This window comes from Aspergillus sclerotioniger (assembly GCF_003184525.1).
Source record: "Aspergillus sclerotioniger CBS 115572 chromosome Unknown BO94scaffold_18, whole genome shotgun sequence".
In the NCBI taxonomy this organism is placed as follows: domain Eukaryota; kingdom Fungi; phylum Ascomycota; class Eurotiomycetes; order Eurotiales; family Aspergillaceae; genus Aspergillus; species Aspergillus sclerotioniger.
The window spans coordinates 629,115-647,276 of NW_020291008.1; the positions used below are offsets into that span (position 1 = coordinate 629,115).

At 48.0% G+C, this 18,162-nt stretch overlaps 5 protein-coding genes across 5 annotated transcripts; 2 read left to right on the plus strand and 3 right to left on the minus strand.

The window, feature by feature from the left end:
- Positions 1-489: 489 nt before the first annotated feature.
- BO94DRAFT_599336 (WD40 repeat domain-containing protein) lies at positions 490-5,038 on the plus strand (the record flags this gene model as incomplete). The annotated part of the gene is made up of 5 exons (XM_025616314.1): positions 490-870; positions 917-1,102; positions 1,138-2,874; positions 2,930-4,595; positions 4,689-5,038. 5 exons carry the CDS (start codon positions 490-492, stop codon positions 5,036-5,038), a joined length of 4,320 nt encoding a protein of 1,439 aa, XP_025466339.1.
- A 601-nt stretch (positions 5,039-5,639) lies between these two features.
- On the minus strand, positions 5,640-8,936 carry BO94DRAFT_557697 (uncharacterized protein; the record flags this gene model as incomplete). The annotated part of the gene is made up of 8 exons (XM_025613946.1): positions 5,640-6,711; positions 6,760-6,909; positions 6,963-7,493; positions 7,537-7,658; positions 7,689-7,721; positions 8,191-8,565; positions 8,622-8,814; positions 8,869-8,936. The coding sequence occupies 8 exons, from the start codon at positions 8,934-8,936 to the stop codon at positions 5,640-5,642; spliced, it is 2,544 nt and encodes an 847-aa protein (XP_025466340.1).
- A 575-nt stretch (positions 8,937-9,511) lies between these two features.
- On the minus strand, positions 9,512-10,846 carry BO94DRAFT_557698 (P-type ATPase; the record flags this gene model as incomplete). The annotated part of the gene is made up of 5 exons (XM_025613947.1): positions 9,512-9,909; positions 9,960-10,024; positions 10,075-10,466; positions 10,529-10,636; positions 10,685-10,846. 5 exons carry the CDS (start codon positions 10,844-10,846, stop codon positions 9,512-9,514), a joined length of 1,125 nt encoding a protein of 374 aa, XP_025466341.1.
- A 2,556-nt stretch (positions 10,847-13,402) lies between these two features.
- BO94DRAFT_468995 (cytochrome P450) lies at positions 13,403-15,004 on the minus strand (the record flags this gene model as incomplete). Its single annotated transcript, XM_025608282.1, has 1 exon — positions 13,403-15,004. One exon carries the CDS (start codon positions 15,002-15,004, stop codon positions 13,403-13,405), a length of 1,602 nt encoding a protein of 533 aa, XP_025466342.1.
- Positions 15,005-16,767: 1,763 nt separating this feature from the next.
- Positions 16,768-17,802, plus strand: BO94DRAFT_547518 (terpenoid synthase; the record flags this gene model as incomplete). Its single annotated transcript, XM_025613336.1, has 1 exon — positions 16,768-17,802. One exon carries the CDS (start codon positions 16,768-16,770, stop codon positions 17,800-17,802), a length of 1,035 nt encoding a protein of 344 aa, XP_025466343.1.
- Positions 17,803-18,162: the final 360 nt, after the last annotated feature.

Below are 18,162 nucleotides of genomic sequence, written 5' to 3' on the forward strand. Positions count from 1 at the left end.
CTTGATCGACATCATTGGAACTAGACCTTGTAGTAAATGAAAATTCGACAAATTATTGTTAACTAGACATAGCTATTCCCCCATATTTTGCAGGTATAAGAACTTGTCCCATAGGTTTGCATGTTCGGCGAAGCGATGCCCATCGACGCGAGAGTCGGGCTTTAACCTGCCAGCTCACCCAAATGCAGGGATTATCAAAAGCAATATGGAAAGGGCTCCACTCCTACCCCTCCTTGGAGCCCGACCAGCTTTCCCCCGTCAATTCCCAGGAAAAAGCTTTCTTTCTCCAAATCTTTGTCCCCGTAGTGTTTCACTGCGCTGCTCAAGCTTCTAAGACATTCAGTAACATCGACCCCAGCCATGGGAAACACCAAGTCCAAACCTCGCCGGGGTTTCATCCACCGACGTAAAGGTTGTGTCAAGCACCAGCCTCCTTCTCAAACGGATGATCACGACAACCGACTGGTATTAGCGGTGGACAAATCGCCCATGAACACCTCTGCTGACGATTTATCCAACCCAAAGGAACAAGCGGAGGATGGCTTCCAGTCAACAAATCCGTGGCAAGCGGCCTTCGATCGCTTATCAGACGAGGACCAGCGTGTTTTGATGCCGGAACGTTCCACCGATGCGACCGGCGAAGACCATCAGGCGTCCTCCGTCATGACAGGTGCTCTAAATGAGGTTATCAATACGGTGAAAACTCAGCATGAGATTCGAATGCTGAAAAATGATAACTCGCTGCAGGTAGGGGCTCGGCGGATAATCAATCCTGCGTTGGCTGCCCAAGAGAGTGTTTCGGCACTGGTAGCCTGTGACCCGACTGGACATGCATCAAGTGCCTGGACTGTGATATCTGTTGGATTGAAGGTACGGAACGTCTCTTTTGTGAAGGCCCATCTAACAAAATGTACAGATCACACAGAACTATCGCGATCGGCAAAATGGGTGGTTTCAATCCGCGGCGTTCCTCTCTGAAACCCTCGCTCGTATGACATTGACTGAGGCACGATACTTCAAGGATGCCCATTCCGAGACAAAAGAAGTCATGATCAATGCTTTGATCGAGACATATGTGGAGATCTTGCATTACTCAGCTGAGGTCTGAAAGTCTATCGATCGGGAACTGGCAAGAAGATTCTTGATACGATAACCAACATGACATCAATCCCTCTTGAGACCATTGAATCATCTGTCAGGAGTAAATATGCCATCTTAAAGGAGTGGATCGACATTGAAAAGGACCTCAATCATGACGATAAAATAGATAGTATACTCGCTGGAATCAATGATGTACTGGCCGCCGTTCAGAACATGCAGACAAGCTCATACCTTCGAGATCTACCAACTGCCGCCAATGCATCATATGATTCCTATTCCGGAGAACCGGAGTCGCAGTGTCTTTCAGGAACAAGGGTCGACCTTCTTCAGACGATTGAAGACTGGGCTGACAATCCTAATGGGAGACCCTTGTTTTGGCTGAATGGGATGGCTGGCACTGGGAAGTCAACCATTTCGCGGACTGTTTCCAAGATTATGAATAAACGCGGACTGTTAGGTGCAAGCTTCTTTTTTAAGAGGGGCGAAACTGATCGTGGAAACTCGGCAATGTTGTGTCCAACACTACTGCACCAGCTAGTAAGGGTACTGCCCCAGTTGAACGCAGGTCTCGGGGATGCGGTAAAGTCCGCCAGGGCAACTATACCTATACAGTTTGAAGAGCTCCTTTTCAAACCTCTTGCCAATGTCAACATGAGTAACGGCCAGAGGTTCCCACTGATTGTTGTGATAGATGCTTTGGATGAGTGCGTGGACCTGAAAAACATCCAATTCTTACTCCAACTTCTGCCACGCCTTCGTGGTAGAGGTTCCTCTGTGGAACTAAGGTTCTTTCTAACAAGTCGGCCGGAAATTGCAATCAATCTGGGGTTCAAGAATGAGGAGGTCTCGGACCAACACCAAGACGCCATCTTACATGACATCAAGGAGTCTGTTGTCAGGAATGATATCGCGATATTCTTCAATCACAACTTACCTACCATCCGGAATGAAAGAGGGTTGGAAAAGAATTGGCCCGGGGAAGAGAACATCCAAAAACTTATTGGACTGGCTGTGCCTTTGTTCATTTTTGCAGCTACCATCTGCCGACTCTTTCAAGATTCTTGTTGGCACCCGATTGACTCTTTGAACAAAATCCTGGAACATCGAGAGGAGGAATCACGACTGGTTACTACCTACGCAACCGTCGTCGAAGGTTTACTTCAAAATCAAGATGTCAACAAACAAGCACAACTAGTAGGAGAAACACAGGAGGTGGTTGGTGCCATTGTGATCCTCGAGGACCCGCTTGCAGTCTTGCCACTCTCGGATCTTATCCGACAACCAAAGACTACTGTTCAGGTCAGAGTTGAGTCGCTCCCCTCCGTGCTTAAAGTTCCCAGTCGGCCTGATCAACCGGTGAAACTCTTCCACAAATCATTTCGGGATTTCATTCTCGATCCGAAGACGCGCGATAAAAATCGATTCTGGGTCGATGAAACGGAGATGAACAAAAGAATGGCATACAACTGCATTCGAGTGATGGAGAGGAAGAAGCGGGGGCTTCGGAAAAATATATGTGGCCTCAAGAGCTATGAAATTTTGAGAGAAGAGATTGATGATGGCGTCGTCCAGAAACAGTTTCCAGCTGAGCTCCAGTATGCGTGCCGACATTGGGTCCGCCATCTAGAACAAGGAAAGGTCGCCCTGACCGGCCACGACACAGTACACCAATTTCTTCAACAACATTTTCTTCATTGGCTCGAAGCAATGGCCATTCTAGGGTTTTTGCCACAGCTTTTGGGCAGTATCGATAGACTGCAGTCTCTTGTAAAGGTAATGTGCTTGCAAAGCAAATCCAAGAATAACATACTAAATCGAGTTACTGCAGAGCCAAAACGAGTCCGAGATAACAACGTTCCTCTACGACGCAAAGCGCTTTCTCTTGGCAAACATAAGGATCGCTGAACAAGCACCTCTACAGCTATATTCCTCAGCGCTGGTATTTGCTCCAAACAGATCCATCATTAGGCGCACTTTCGAAAAGGATCGTATTAGTTGTATTTCCCAACTTCCCTCAGTGGAATCCGACTGGGGAGCCACGTTGCAGACCATTGAAGATCCAGATGGTAGTGATTTTGCAGCACTTGCAGTGTCACCGGATGATCGTGTGATAGCTACAGGCTCATCTGGAGGAAATGTTCATTTGTGGAGGCAGGTATCGGGCCCAGTAAGTCTTCAACAGACGCTTAGACACTGTGATTACAGCGAAATCAGTTGTGTCGCATTTTCCCCCAATGGGAAGCTTTTAGCATCGGCGTCTGATGATGGTCTTATCAGGCTATGGAATATCTCATCCGGACTAGCTCTCTTGCAAAGTGAACTCAACACAGTTAACAACGAACATAGATCTTTGGCTTTTTCACCTGACAGTGATATATTAGCCTTGGCCAGAACATCTGACGAGGTCCAGTTGTTGGACCTAGATGGCTTCACAATACGGGAAACATTCGAAGGAACTGCCCCATTCGCATTCTCTTCTGGTAATATGTTTCTTCTTACGGATCGGGATCAGAGAACGATGAGGGTGTTGAATGTGAAGTCGGGTACCATTCAAAGTAATCTCATAGGACATTCTGGTAAGGTCGAGTCGGCAGCATTCTCACCCGACGGCTCCCTGTTAGTTTCACGTGACCGGTCTGATATCAAACTGTGGGATGTGGAAACTGGAAGACAAGAAAAGAATTTCCCAGAGAGGATTCATGCTCCCAGAAATGTTGAGTTCTCAGCAAACGGTCGTTTCATCGGGTCGATCTCTGAGAATGGTACAATAAAGCTTCGGGATATTGCCTCGGGCGACACGATGGTGACCTTAGAAGGACACTCAACCTTAGAAGGAGAGTCAGACATCGAATATCTGGCCCTATTCTCCGACAGTAAAATGCTGGTTTCGGCCGATTCCACATACATGAAACTGTGGGATTTATCTTCACGCGTGAACCACCACGAAGGCAGACCTATTCCAACAGACATTGAATATTTGCTGCTTTCGGCCGGAAAAGGTACAATTGCTTCACAAAGCTACGATGGAATATGTTTGTGGGATATAGAAATGGGGAAACCATGTTTGTTGCCGGATGTGAATGAATGGGATGGGGACGGACGTTACAGTGGTACGATGTCCTTCTCGCCGGACGGCAGTATGTTATCATCTGGGTCTAGCACTGGAATTATTCGACTATGGGATCTACCACCTAGAAGAATCATGAGCTCGTTCCATGGCCATGAAGACCGGATTCATTGCACAGCGATCTCATTCGATCTGAAATCAATGGCTTCAGGCTCATCGGACGGCACAGTTCGATTATGGGACATAAAGTCCGTTAGATGCATCCATGTGTTGCAAAACAGCTCTGGCGAAGACCCCGAATCAGTTGCATTCTCGCAGAGTAATAGGCTATTAGTTGCTGGTTACTCGGACGGTACTGTCCGGATATGGGAAACAGCATCAGGGACACTGCAAAAGGCCTTCCGATATGATAATGACACAGACCTCGGTAGGGTCTTCCCAGTGGCCTTCTTGAAAGATGACAGGTATATTGTTGCAAAATGCAACTGTGAAACGATACGGTTCTGGGATGTGTCTTTAGGTACCTTGATGCATGTTATTGATGATAATATTATTACAACTCATCTATCATTCTCTGAAGATGGAAGTTATCTGGCGACAAATGAAAAGGGATTTCACATCAACATCGATGAGAGAAATGGAGCGATCACGTCTTCTCCATGCATGAAAGTCAAACACAACGAGGAGTGGGATTGGATTCAATGGGAAGGACAAGATGTGTTATGGCTTCCTCCTGAATACCGTCCAGCAAGCCGATTATGCAAAGTAATGTGGGATAATGCGTTTGCTATGGGGACGGACTCTGGTAGTGTGCTAATCTTCCGATTCAACGGTTCTCCAGATGATGATCTGCATCCTGTGTGTGATTGATTTCCTGGAATCTTTGAGTTATGGTGCATCAGGGCCGCTCTATCCGCGTACAAGGCCGTACGAGGAAGCCATTTTGGTCATTGAATTTTCAGAAGTGTTTTGGATTTACCTTATCGGTTTTCTTCACATTTCCTATAATATACGACGTGTGAATCTTCCGTCACAGTACCAATGTCATCGTTCACTCGACGAGCCTCCAGAAACCAAGATCAGTACTTGGTAACCATGCACAAATCCGTCCTAATATTTCAACATCCCGAATATCCGTCGTAAATTTGCCACCTCTCAAACAGGATCAGATTCTGATTCGACGGCTGATTTGTGATCCATCCCGACATGAAAATTCCAAGTCATTACATGTTGGGATCCCCGATGGGCTCCCAGGCCGGTAGGCAACGTAGGGTCACGTGACGCTCCTCCCTACACCGCTAGTTAGTCCATATAGATGGCCTACGAGGCCCCTAGCTAGATCATCATCCATCGAATTCTACACGGTTGAATCGCCTTAGTAGCCACTCCAACATTACATGTACCTACTATCGACAAACTATCATAAGTATCTTCATCATATCCAAACCCAGCCATCCAACCTACCTCGTATTCAACTATTACAAATATTAACCCACTCCGAAAATATACTCGGCCAGTCCCCACAATCATCAAACAGACTGCCCACCCCCGGTACCCCCAACGAACACATATCCTCACCACTCCCTCCATTCCCTCCATTCCCATTCCCCAAGCCTTCGAAGTACAGATCACTCTGCTCCATAGCCTCCCAGAACTCCGACTGTCGAATACTCCCATTCATCATCGGACAGCGGGTCGAAGTAGCCGATCGTGTAGGCACGCTCATCTCTGGAGATCCTTCCCTTAGGCTCTCCTCTTCCCTCATGGCTGAAGACCCCCCATGGACGGGAGCATACGTCGGCAACACAATATCCAACACCGACTTGAACATAAAAAATAAATCTGGTGTATCTCCCCTCTTTGTAACAGAAAGACTGCACATCCGATGAGAAAGACTCTCGAGGTAAATTAACATATTTGATCGTGTCTTAACCTGGAAGTCGATCCATTCGGGGCTCGTGAGGCCAGATCCAGGTGCTAGGGGTAAGAAACAGATATATGATGATGCACTAATAGTTAGTATCAACTGACACCATTCTCGAATCGAGAAAGTGATGTATTCCTCCTGTGGAATGGAGAGGAAGTATTCGAAAAAGGAGCGGATAGCTGTTGCGCAGGAGGTGGCTTGGTCGAGATCGGGTCTGAGGGGTGATTTTGGGTTGAGGATTCGGAAGGGGAGGAGGGCGATGTGGACTTTTAGGGATAATGTAGAGAGGTGGAGAGGGACGGTGGGGGTGTTAGTATATAGTTTCTTGGATGTAGGGGTGGACGTACTGGTGTTGAGGGTATGCACTCGTTGGAAGATTTGGAGTTCTAGGCGGAGGGATTCCATTTTCTGTTTAAGTCTTTGGTCTTTGGTGTTTGGGCATTTTAAGGAGATGCATTCGGTTTGAGACCGTATTGTTTCTTCGAATAGAATTTGAAGTTTGGCGAGTTGGAGTTGTTCGTTGTATGGCTGGTTCGGTGTGCTATTGGACTCAATTGCTGCTTTGAGGTAGCTGTATGCGGTATCATCGCCGCGTCGGCGGAAACCAACAGATACACTATAGAATAATCAGGGACGGATTTCGAATAATGTAGGATAGACTCACAGAGACGAAAGACTATAACACCCAAGACATACATCTCGGGCACCCTCATCATGCATTCTTTCCGTGAGTTTCAAATCAGATATCATAGTCACGAGTATCTGCATGAATTGCGAACCCTGGTTACTCAGCGGTCGGATATGTAATGGACGCCTAGATCACCATGATCAATACCATTCACCAAACGGGAATATGTCGCATCTTACCATGCCATATAAACCAGTAAACCTTGGACATAATCCATGCTCTTTTCTCCATAGAAAATGATTCTCTCACTTAGCACGCGGCGGAACCGCTCGTCGAGTCGCTTCTGTAGAAGTGGTTTCCGCGTTAAGGAGATAGTTAGAATGGCCAGTAATAAGAACGGTTGAGATGTCGCCATTGAGGATGCTGTGGTGTCTTTGGGTATTGAAATGAATGGGAAGTATGTCCTTCGCTGGTTGAATTGGTGTAGTAGTTCTTCGGCTTCTTGCATACTGAGGTTTATTTTTATGGACTTGGGTTCGCAGTCTACAGTCTCACTGATACTGGGTGGTGTATGTATGGGTGTAGGAGGATTCCCGTCGTCTGTGGTGTGACCTGGTAATAGACCGCGATGTAGTTCCCGTAGCTGCATTACTTGGTCTTTCTCTCTGGGTTTGTCTTGGAATAGATTTGAGACAAGATCGTCACTACTGGATGGGGGATGAGGAGTAGCCCCCACATCTCGGGTCTTAGGGCTCTTTTCACTTCTGGCGCTGGTTAGCAATGGTCGAGATTTAAGGACAGGAGGTTGCTTACGTCGTTAATGGGGGGCTCCCTGTAACCGTACACATGTACCCGAGCTTTGCGCATCTGCGCAATTCAGCATGGTAAACAAAACATATGATCCTCGGCACTTCATGCTTACCTTCGACAGGCGTCTATTGAGTGTCCTTTCTCCGAGGGTATACACCGGATCTTGCGGGTCCGACATGGATCGCAAGCTTTCAAACTCCGCGGACGTGGACAGACAAACTTATAGTCGTCGGCCATTGTCGTTTCTCTAAATTGCGTGATAGATGGACTGAAGAATGATGGATGGTGGATAACAGTCAGATAGGGCGCACGAGTATGGGGAAATGCGGGGGGAAACCCGAGACGAGCTCACGTGCGGATGGCAAGTTTAGCCGGGCGTCCCGATTGGGCTTAGTGCTATTGCTGTGCCCTCGATATTGCGCTGGACAAGAGTAAGTCCACCGCGGAGATGCACATCCTTCGATACTGAGCCTAGAACAATATATTTCTCCAATCTAGATCCTATACCCCAGAGTTTCAAAAGCGTCATTGGTGTCTGCAATCTACATCCAAAACATCCACAGATTCCAATCACGTGACCCCCATCCCCATCCCCAACTCCAACCTCACACCTCATTCATCCGCATAATCCAAATCTCTCATCGGAAAGCTCCCCACTGTAAGCATATGTTCCACCAACGACCCCTCACCACCCCACATTTCCGTCCCAAACGCCGCAATCATATCCAGCCCATTCAACAACGTCCCCGTAGTCCAGATCTTCTCATCCCGTACCCATCTCTTCTCCACCCAGTTCGTCCCAGGCGCTATCTGTCGGAACAACGGCAGAAAAGAGCGCGGTCCTGTGGCTGTCTTGCCTTCGAGGATACCAGTAGCTAGGAGGGCGTCGGACGCGCCGCAGACGGATAGGAAGGCGGAACATTCGCTGTAGCATTTTCTCAAGAAGGCTTTTTCTGTCTCGGTCGCTTGGTAGCCTGTTTGGCCGGCGCCGATGAGGATTATGTCTAGTGGAGAGCAGGTGGTGAAGGAGTCCTGGGGTTGTTAGTGGGCAGTTGTGGTGTGTGTTGGGGTTGGGGGAGGTTTGTTACCGTGGGGATGACTTTGAGGTTTCCGCTGAGGACACCGGGGGTTTTGCCGTCTTCGGTTACCCAGTGGGTGACGAAATCTAGGGCTTGGGATCTGACCTCATCAGTCATGGCGAATGGGGGGAGGGTTTTGATAAAGTCTTTGCTGATGTTGTGGAAGAAGCCGACTGGGGCGATGTCGAGGTGCTCGGTTACCCTGGATTGTATCATTAGGATGGTTGTTTCCATCGAGTTATTTGTAGAAACGTACGTGTTTAGCAAGACCACGCCGACGTGGATTGGACGTCCGGGGTTGCGAAGGTCGAAGGGAGTGGACATGTTGATGATTGTCACTTAGGAGAGTATTGATAGATGATGTTTAAATGGCTTTGTTGTTCTGGGTTGAGAAACTAAGGGAGAGGATAGTCATGGGTTTTTATAGATATGGTGAGGCTTTTCGTATACTTCGTGTCGAGGGACATGATTGGTCGGATTTGTCCGTCCTGCGGGCCGGGTAAACCTGCCACCCACGGTTCCGTCCTCGGTTCGCCATGCCCTCCGAGAGGAATGGCCCTAGTCAGCCGTGACGACGTACCTCTTAAGCATCACGTCTAGATTATGGTAACCCGGCAATATTTGCATACTCGCATTGTTATTTCCCGGTTTTTCATATCGGTTGCGATTAATTCTATGTCGCTATAGATTTGTGTCTACAGTGATCGGGAGGCGGGTGTACCCGTCTGGGTTCAAGCCCAGGCGATTCAAGGGCCTCAATAACCCTAGGTTCAATTTTATGACAACCGCGGAGTTGGATCGCTGCTGAAAAGAACAGTACATCACCCTATGGCAGATCCATTACCTAAATGTCATTATAATACAATAAGAAAATAAATATACATGTGTAGTGGGAAATTTCATATCATTGTATCCACTCCCTCCGATATTTTGAATGTTGTCTGGATATTAACCTGATACAGGGCCTGCCATGACCCCGTACTCAATGTCAAAGCCTCCCTGCTATTATTAGGATAGCTCACGCGGGATGAGACGGTGGTTACTAAGCGACTGTGCGACTTGCCTGGAGCGAAGTCCGCTCGCCAGTTGCTTGGGTCATGTAGCCTTTCGGTATCCATTGAGAGGTTGGAAAGGGGGAGTGGTTGTTCGCTGCGCTTTTTCCCGCGGGAATTGCCTCCGTAGTGGGACCGGGTATCGAAGACCCAGATGAATAGAGGGCGAAGGGTGGCGAGGCTCCCAGCCGTGATGCCGATTCCGATTTCAATGATGGACCAAAAGTCGATTTGGTAGGTTGCATCTGTTGGGTTAGGGATGCGGTCAGGGAATGATAGGTTCGGGGTCACTCACAGAGAAGGTTGGGGTCATGGTAGGTATGCAGGTATGGGATTCGGATGATCACTGCGACGCTCTCTCTAGAAGAGGATTAGCAGTTTTTCTGAATATCTGGGAGAGGTGTACATACAAGGCTCCTAGGCTGAGGACTCCTGCTAGTGCAATTTTTGTCCGCCGATTCATTTGCAGGTGCCAGATCAGAACGGCGGGCATGATCCCAAGGGTGATATCGGAGAACACAATGAGAAAACTGTAGAGATAGCCAATGTCCAACAAGATTTGCCGAGGCATGCAGGTACCATGATGGTTCGGAGTGACGTGCGACCAGAAATACGAGACTGGTTGGCAGCCGGCGAGGAAGACTAGCCATATCATTACCCCCGCGACTATCACAAGGCCGGTGACTGTCCACAGAACCATGCGATGCACTTTGTGTACAGCTAGTCTGAGTAGGGCGATAGAAATCGATGTTTTGGTAATAGCGGCAGACCAACTATAGAGCATTTGACAGAGCCACCACCACTAATCATAACTAGTCAGTCCTGTATGCTTCACTTGCATCGTTGTAGAAGGAATATGCATACCAGAAGAGCCTGCTCCATTGTGTGAATATCAGTAAAGTCCTCATTCTTGTGGCCAACACCTCGCTTGGATGCAACCATCCAGCATGCATCCAGGGCTATAAACAATGCCTAAGTCGGCATCAGCAGCCATTTCTGGTAAGGGCCTCGGAATCCTACCAGCGCGATTACCATCAGAGCATCGTCCCATCCAAAAGCACGAACGGTATAAACACGAACAAATGTGCGTAATGCGACCGCCATAATGCTAACGCCCATCATTACCGCCGCACAGATAAAGATGGCCAGACTATGACCGACAAGAGGCATCGAGTGGCCCATTCTAGTAAGGGATGATGATTGAAACCCATCGAGGATGCCGGTTGCTTTGCATAGGCTGGCAGGTGAGGTCACGCCCGCTTTTATTTACATCGTGATCCATGCAGCGCAACTAAACCAATAAATGTGAAGTCACCTAAGTGGGCAGGTTCGTAGTGATTGCGCAACCCAAAGTCGAACATGATCGTCGACGGAAAATAGGGTGATCAGCTTGCTAGGCATAGGCAGCCCCATATTCCTAAGGGAATGACAGGGGTTGAGCCAAGCGGCGCAGATCCAGACGGACCCATGTCGATCGATCTGACTCTGACAGGCTGTGACGATTGCAGTCAGATAGCTGCGACTGTGTACCTTGAAGCTGACTCGTGGATGGTCTTTAATCAGTAATTGTCCCACACCTCAGGATATTTCGTGCTTTTCCAATTAACCGGAATGACAGGCGAAATTGGGGCTGTAATGGCCAACGCCATCCGGGCCCCTTTGAAACGCCCGGCCGAAGTATCGGGTGAGACACGAATCCTGCCGTTAGTGGCTCTCTGCCGCCAGCCGAAGCGATCAACGGCAGTTAGGTTACACCCGCTCAGGGGTTAAAACAGACAACAGATTGGGCACAGCCGTTGGTTGCAATGAACCGGTCCATTCGGTAAACCTGGTCAGCTAATGATTGTGGCACAAATTTGCTCCCAGGATTGAAACCTATCTATTTCGGAGTTAGTGCCACTCATAACCATGGGTGGAATGATGGATACGTGGACAGGACCGGGCGGGGCTGTCATTCAGAGCTCAGGCGCAGATCCGTGTTTCAGGTAGATAGAGGATCCCAGAGTCAAATTCTCCGGAATCAACCCGGTTGTTGAAAACCCGGTAGATACTCCATCCCTTAAATCAACCCACTTATTGAGGTGGAACAGACCTTTTGGTAGAATCTATCTGTAGGCCCTCGTTGGACAACCGTGGTCCTTTGTCATCAGTCGCCAGTGTAGGAAGGCGATGTCCAATTCATGAAATACTGACCTTCGTCTTCGTCAACAGAAGACAATGTCTGACACCGGGTAAACCCGCTTCATCGGGGCTTTTAGTGATGTCGATATTGTAAAGCGTTCTATGACTGCCACTAAGTAACTTGGGTCCTGTGCCTCCGTCGTTAACCCGCAATTTCTTGAGCCCCAGACACATCGACGTTCTCCCCAGATATTCAGCACATATCGCCCCATAGCATGGAGCTTCTAAGTTGGAGCTCCTCCGAGATAAGGCAGGTTGCCGAGATTGATATTCTAGGGCCGAGTGTGAAGAAATGGGACAGCTCTAGCTGAAAAAGTCTAATCGCGCGGGCTGATCATGATGACATGAGCCGAGGTTAGCCATTGAAGGTGCCTATCATCGTATATAGACTCATTCTTCGGTCTTTGGCATGGTTTGCACACACGATATCACCGCTGACTAACCCATTTTCCTAGGTGCCTTCCTGATCAGGAAATCTGCGTGGCGGAATCAACCTTAATCGCTTGCTTTTATAGGCAGGTCTTCCTCCATCCGGATCCACGACGCAAAATTTAAGTCGATCGAAAACTTGGCGGTTGGTCAAGGGGAGTCATCTTCCACATATCGGTCGCCGCAGGACAAGACAACGCGCGAGATCTTCGGTCCTGGGTCTAGCATGTGTATGTATAATCCCAGCGGTATACGTAATTTGAACCATTCTGTGCTTTGCAAATGGAAGGAAGAAAAGAGCGGGTGGACACGAAGGACCCGTGTTGCCCCTTTCACAACATTCCCCCTTTTCCCCTCCGCTTGACCGCCTTCCCGTCCAATATTCTGCCCCCAAACACACCGCTCGTATCGCGACCTTCATGATGAACAGTATCATCTTGATGCAAGGTCCCCTGAGATCTTCCTCGATCGTTTTCCACGATGATAAACAAGACAAAATGATCAAGCCTTTTCCTACGCAACAGGAGGCCTATCGCTCACCATGACAACAACATGGACCAATCGTACAAGCAGCCATCTTGGCCACTGAAATATCGCGGAAGCTTTAACCGAATGTCGTTCATTTCCTTAAGCTCCGATTCGCTGGTTCAATCCCCTGCATGCATGACTTATGCGGCCTAAGATTCACCCGCACTGTGATGATTGGACCCCGGGTTGTGCGAAGACCCACTATCTTTAGCATAAACATCGATCACGATTGGACAAACTTTATTTCAAGCCTGCATAGTCTGGTAAGCATCTTTATGACACTCGCATAATTTGTTCGCAAATTATCCTGGCTACGTATTTCCTTACCACCAATTCATTATTTCTTCAACATACAACAGTTACTTGGCATCTTGTCGATGATTAAAATCAGGGAACTAATCTTGAGCTGTTCAATTGTACCATAATGATCCTGGTATCGTTGCTACACACGACCGTCAACCGTCAACCCCCAAACCGTGTCCCGTACACCGCACCATCTCTTCCTCAAATTAAGTCCAAATGAAGAAAATACTGTATTCTAAATCAATCGAATAATATGGGGCGAGCTAATCTCTTCGACGTTATAGGTACACAATAAACTTAACCCCAGACATCTTTCCTCTGTTGAATCTCCTCCAGAATCTCAACCGGATCTTTACATACATTCTTCCAATCCCTTTCTATAATCACCTGCTTCTCGGGGCTTCGGATATGAAACGAAGCTTTAAATGGCCTCGACGCCGCCGTAAACGTCAGTTCAATATCCCACGGATCAATCTCAACTCGCTTCCCATCTTCGTACGCATGAGTGATATCGTAAGCCCACATCAACCGAGCCAATAGTATGAACATACTATTCCACCCCAAATGCCTCCCAGGACAAATTCTCCGACCAAAGCCAAACGGGCTATGTTCGAGTTCAGGATTATCAATCCACCGTTCCGGCTTGAATTCATGTGGTTCAGGAAAAACCTCCGGGTTGAACGACATGACCCAAATGTTAGGAATAATGACTGTCCCATTTGGGATCTGGTACCCCATATATTCGTCGTCCTGGGTGATCGCATGCGGTATGGCAAAGGGGGTGGGTGGTTGCCAGCGCATAGCCTCATTCAGTATTGCGTTGATGTATGGCAGGTGAGGGATGTCGTCAAACGAGGGAAGCCGGTCTGGCCCAACAACTTGTTCCAGCTCTCGCTGAGCCTCCTCTAAGCAATGTGGGTGCAGAACAACAGCCTTGATAATCAGCCGCAGTACTGTAAGGATAGCTTCGAAACCGGCTTGTTGAAGTGTTCCTACGACGTACGCCAGTTCTTTGGAAGAAATCTGTGACCCAGCGTTGGAGTGTAACGCATTTTGGACCCAGTTCCATGTAGTCGCTGACTTGCCTGTCTCAAAATGTTTCATATGGAACTCGGTGGTTTGGCGTTCCACGTCGGCACAGAAGCGTTTCCATGGGGCCAGGACACCTGGGAGCTTGTCGAGGATAGGAAAGAGTTCCACCATCCGGTAATAGCTATTGCCAATGGCCTCGAATGGATTAGCGTTGAGCGCAAGAAGCTTTGCGGGTATGTCGTTATCTGTGCTTTCCAGTCGAATGCCGTATCCAAGCGTCATGACGATGCTACCAGCATAACGGCGTATAGTGGCCTCAAAGTCACTGGTAGATAACAGCTCGACGAGGGCTTGTTTGCTTTCCAGGTCTTCCAACCCGCGGTATCGATTGACGGCACTGGAATCCAGCACGGAACTCATGATACGGTGCTGGTTCTGCCATTGCTTGCCGTATGGTATGATTGCCGAGTTTAGTCCCACGGTCATGCGTTCAGATGCGATGATGAAGCGCGGTCGGGAGCTGTAGATGGCGCCTCGCTTCGCTAACAGGTCTTGGGCAATATCAATGGAACCAACGCTGATTGCTAGTTGTTGGCCGTACCGAAGGGTTACCATTGTGCCATACTCTTGGTGCCACTTGTGCATGACTTCGATCGGGCGTTGATGCAACATTTGATGAACGTTGCCGATTATTGGGAGGGGCTTGGGTCCGGGAGGTAAATTGAGTTTGTCTGTTTTTGCGACGAATTTGTATGTTATGAAGGACAAGGTGATGAGTATGGATAGGGACAAGGAAGGATTGAATAGTCCATCTGGCAAGGCCGTCCATGTGGTTGCAATTTGATGTACAAAGGACGTGGAAGCCATAGTGACTGAGATCTTCTTCTGCCTCGATGCACACTATTGCGATGTGCTCTGATGAATGTAAGTTCGAGAGCTATCTGTCCTACGCCCATATATATATTCCACTTCCTACTCGGACAAGTATAGTTCCCAGCTGAACCCCTCATCCCTCGGAAAATATGTCCGAGGTAAGGTTTCGGGTGCGCCGTGTGTGATAACGCACGGGCATTGTGATCTGACACGCAGGACGCCTGACACAAAGTACTGCCCTTTCTAGGAAATGATTGTCGGGGCGAGGCTTCCGCGGACACATTCCGTCTGCGCATAAATCTTGCAACTTCGAGCCTTATCTGCAGGCACCATATTTTGTTTCATTTATACATTATTGCAACCACAACCAAAACCAACCCATGCCTAAGAACTGACGGATACAATGATATCCGGTATAGGTACTGTATATGTATCTAGAAAGACGTTGAGAGCAGATCTGAAAATTGAGTCTCGGGGGAACGGAGAATATGTCGCGCGGAGTATTTTTGGGCCGATGACATCCCCACTGCAGGGCCGATCTGATCTAGAGGTTTATTAGTTGAAAGGCAGCAATGAAGGTTGACCGTTGCCTACATCACGAAACTGATCATACGTGCTGACAAGGTCGAGCAACTCCGAATTCTGTTCACTGGTCATTGGGAATCGGGCCGTCATGTCCCCGGGAAGGAACTCGTCACCAATCATATTCGAAGCATTCAGTCCGCTCGATAGCAGTAGACTTTTGACGACAAATTACGGGTGAGAATATTGTGGCCAAGGTTACACTAAATATGCACTGTTGCCAGTTGGGTATCCGGAACCGTTTAGGACGGATGTATCGGAGGAAATGCCATCGAAATATGAAAGGTTATACATCTAGGGCTGAGATCATCGGCTATGTCAAATCAAATGGCATTTTAATGGCATCATGGTGCCTACTGAGGCCATGCTATATATGCAGATGTTTCCCGTTGAGGAAATAGTATGGAGCCAGAACGCCGCTTCAAACCCCGCAGTATGAAGCATCGCAGAAGTCCTTGCGTACAGGAAGGTGTCAAAAGCGCAGCAAATTGTAACCAATTTCACGACGACATGTAACTGGGGAGCCAGTTGCCCCCAATTCACATTCTCTTGCTCATGCCTCCCATCCCTGTACTCAACCTGTATGCGTTGGTATGCTCTCATACCCCGCAGTGACTCGCTCCAAAGCGTGGTTCAAACTCTATGCATCGTCTTCAGCTCCTATCTCCTATACCCGTGGGCCAATACTTTCATAGTGGGAATCGGGATCTACTTAGCTGAATTGCCCGACCAAGCCTGTTTGCAGCATGAATGGTTGAGATGTATCCGAGTGGGTGGGTCTTCAGCTCTGCCACTGCCCGAGCGACACGGAATTATGTTCCGCTTACAGTCTTGGCATGCACGTTGCTGAATTGACCATACTATAGAGCACGGGGCTTATGTGATAGGGATGCCTCATCTCCAACGCTGTTGTCCGCGATTATAAGACTGGGCCGGTCATTTTCCATAAATTACCATCTCATCGTATCCTTTCAGATAACAGACTACTAACGGAATCACTGCTTTAACGAAGTCATGGTGAGCTCCCGTGCCCACTTGCTACATCATGAGCGTACGACTGATCTAGAAGGCAGGACTTGATTATACAACGGACTCTCTTAGACGTTAATGCCGGTCAACCCGGAAAATGGACTGCAACTAATTTCCTTTTGTTCAATCTCCTTATCTTCCTATTGATGACCATTTTTGCCGTTCTTTTAAAATTGGCCCCCCACCAAACCGTCAATTCGTCGGAGAAAATTTCCATCCGAAGTACCATAACAAAACGAGATTACGAAGATGTCATTAATGGCTTCTTGAAAGACATCTCTTTTCAACCCCCAACGATGGAATTTGACATGGGATTAAAGACCCGTGTCGAGAACCGTCTCGAGTCATATGGCATTTCACAGGAATTCATAACTGAGATCGAATTGTGCATCAAGACAGCGACCAAGATCTCCAGCTGTTCCTACCCTTTCGCCTCACGCGAAGTTCTGGAAGCTATTGCCCTCTACGCTACATATGTTATCTCTATTGATGACATTACCGGCAATATTTTGCCAGACCTCCAAAGCTATGGATCCCAGTTGGTCCATGGACAAACTCATCGACATGAATTACTCCGCGGCTTTACAAAATTCCTAGCCGATCTTCCACAGCTCTTTGGAAACTTTGGCGGCGACATGATTATCAAAGGGACCATGGAGTTTATCGCATCAGCCGTGGTTGAGCAGAGTCAGAATGGTATACACCTATCACGTGATGCGTCCGACTATCTGGTCTTCTTTAGGGCTAAGACGGGCGTTGCTGAACCATTCGCTTTTCTTTGCTTCCCTGAGGACATCAATCCCGAGGACCGGGACTTGGCAAAATATGTCTCTGCTGTTCCTAATATTATGCTTTTCCTGGGCTACGTGAATGATCTCTTGTCCTTTTACAAAGAGGAGCTCAAAGATGGGGACTGTCCAGGGTTCATCCGAGACTATGCAATGGTCCATGGTGCTACCTCACTTCAAGCGCTGCGTCAACTTCGGCACGAAACAATCGAGGAAGTACGGAAGATTCGAAGCATATTAGCAGGTGATCCTGCCACAGCTGAGCGCATTGAGCAGTTTATTCATGGATATATATTTTATCATTTGTGCGCGGGGAGGTACAGGTTGGATGAATTGGATATACCTGCCGCTGTTGAAGCTAAACGCCGTTTTCATGGATTGGCAAAAGGGTGACGGTAGTATTTTGCCTGTGACTCCACTTGATATTGTATTGGGTGAACCACTGCAAAATGAGAAACAGACTCAGAAGAAATACTATGTTTCCTGAAACCTTTTCGATCTCGCTCTTACCAAATCAGATAGTAGAACAACCTGAACCTCTTCAGCTGATGGTCATCAGACCGGCCCAACCTGCACTCACAAATATATATCATGACAATGTGTAACTACATCGAACTGAGCGTTACCCTTCACCTCCCATATGAACTTTTAACAAAAATGTGAAAGAAATAGGTTTTATTTATTTTCTCTTTAGATGAGTAGACAGATCCAGTGATGGTTCATATGTTGTCAGCTACTCGATATGCCCTATCC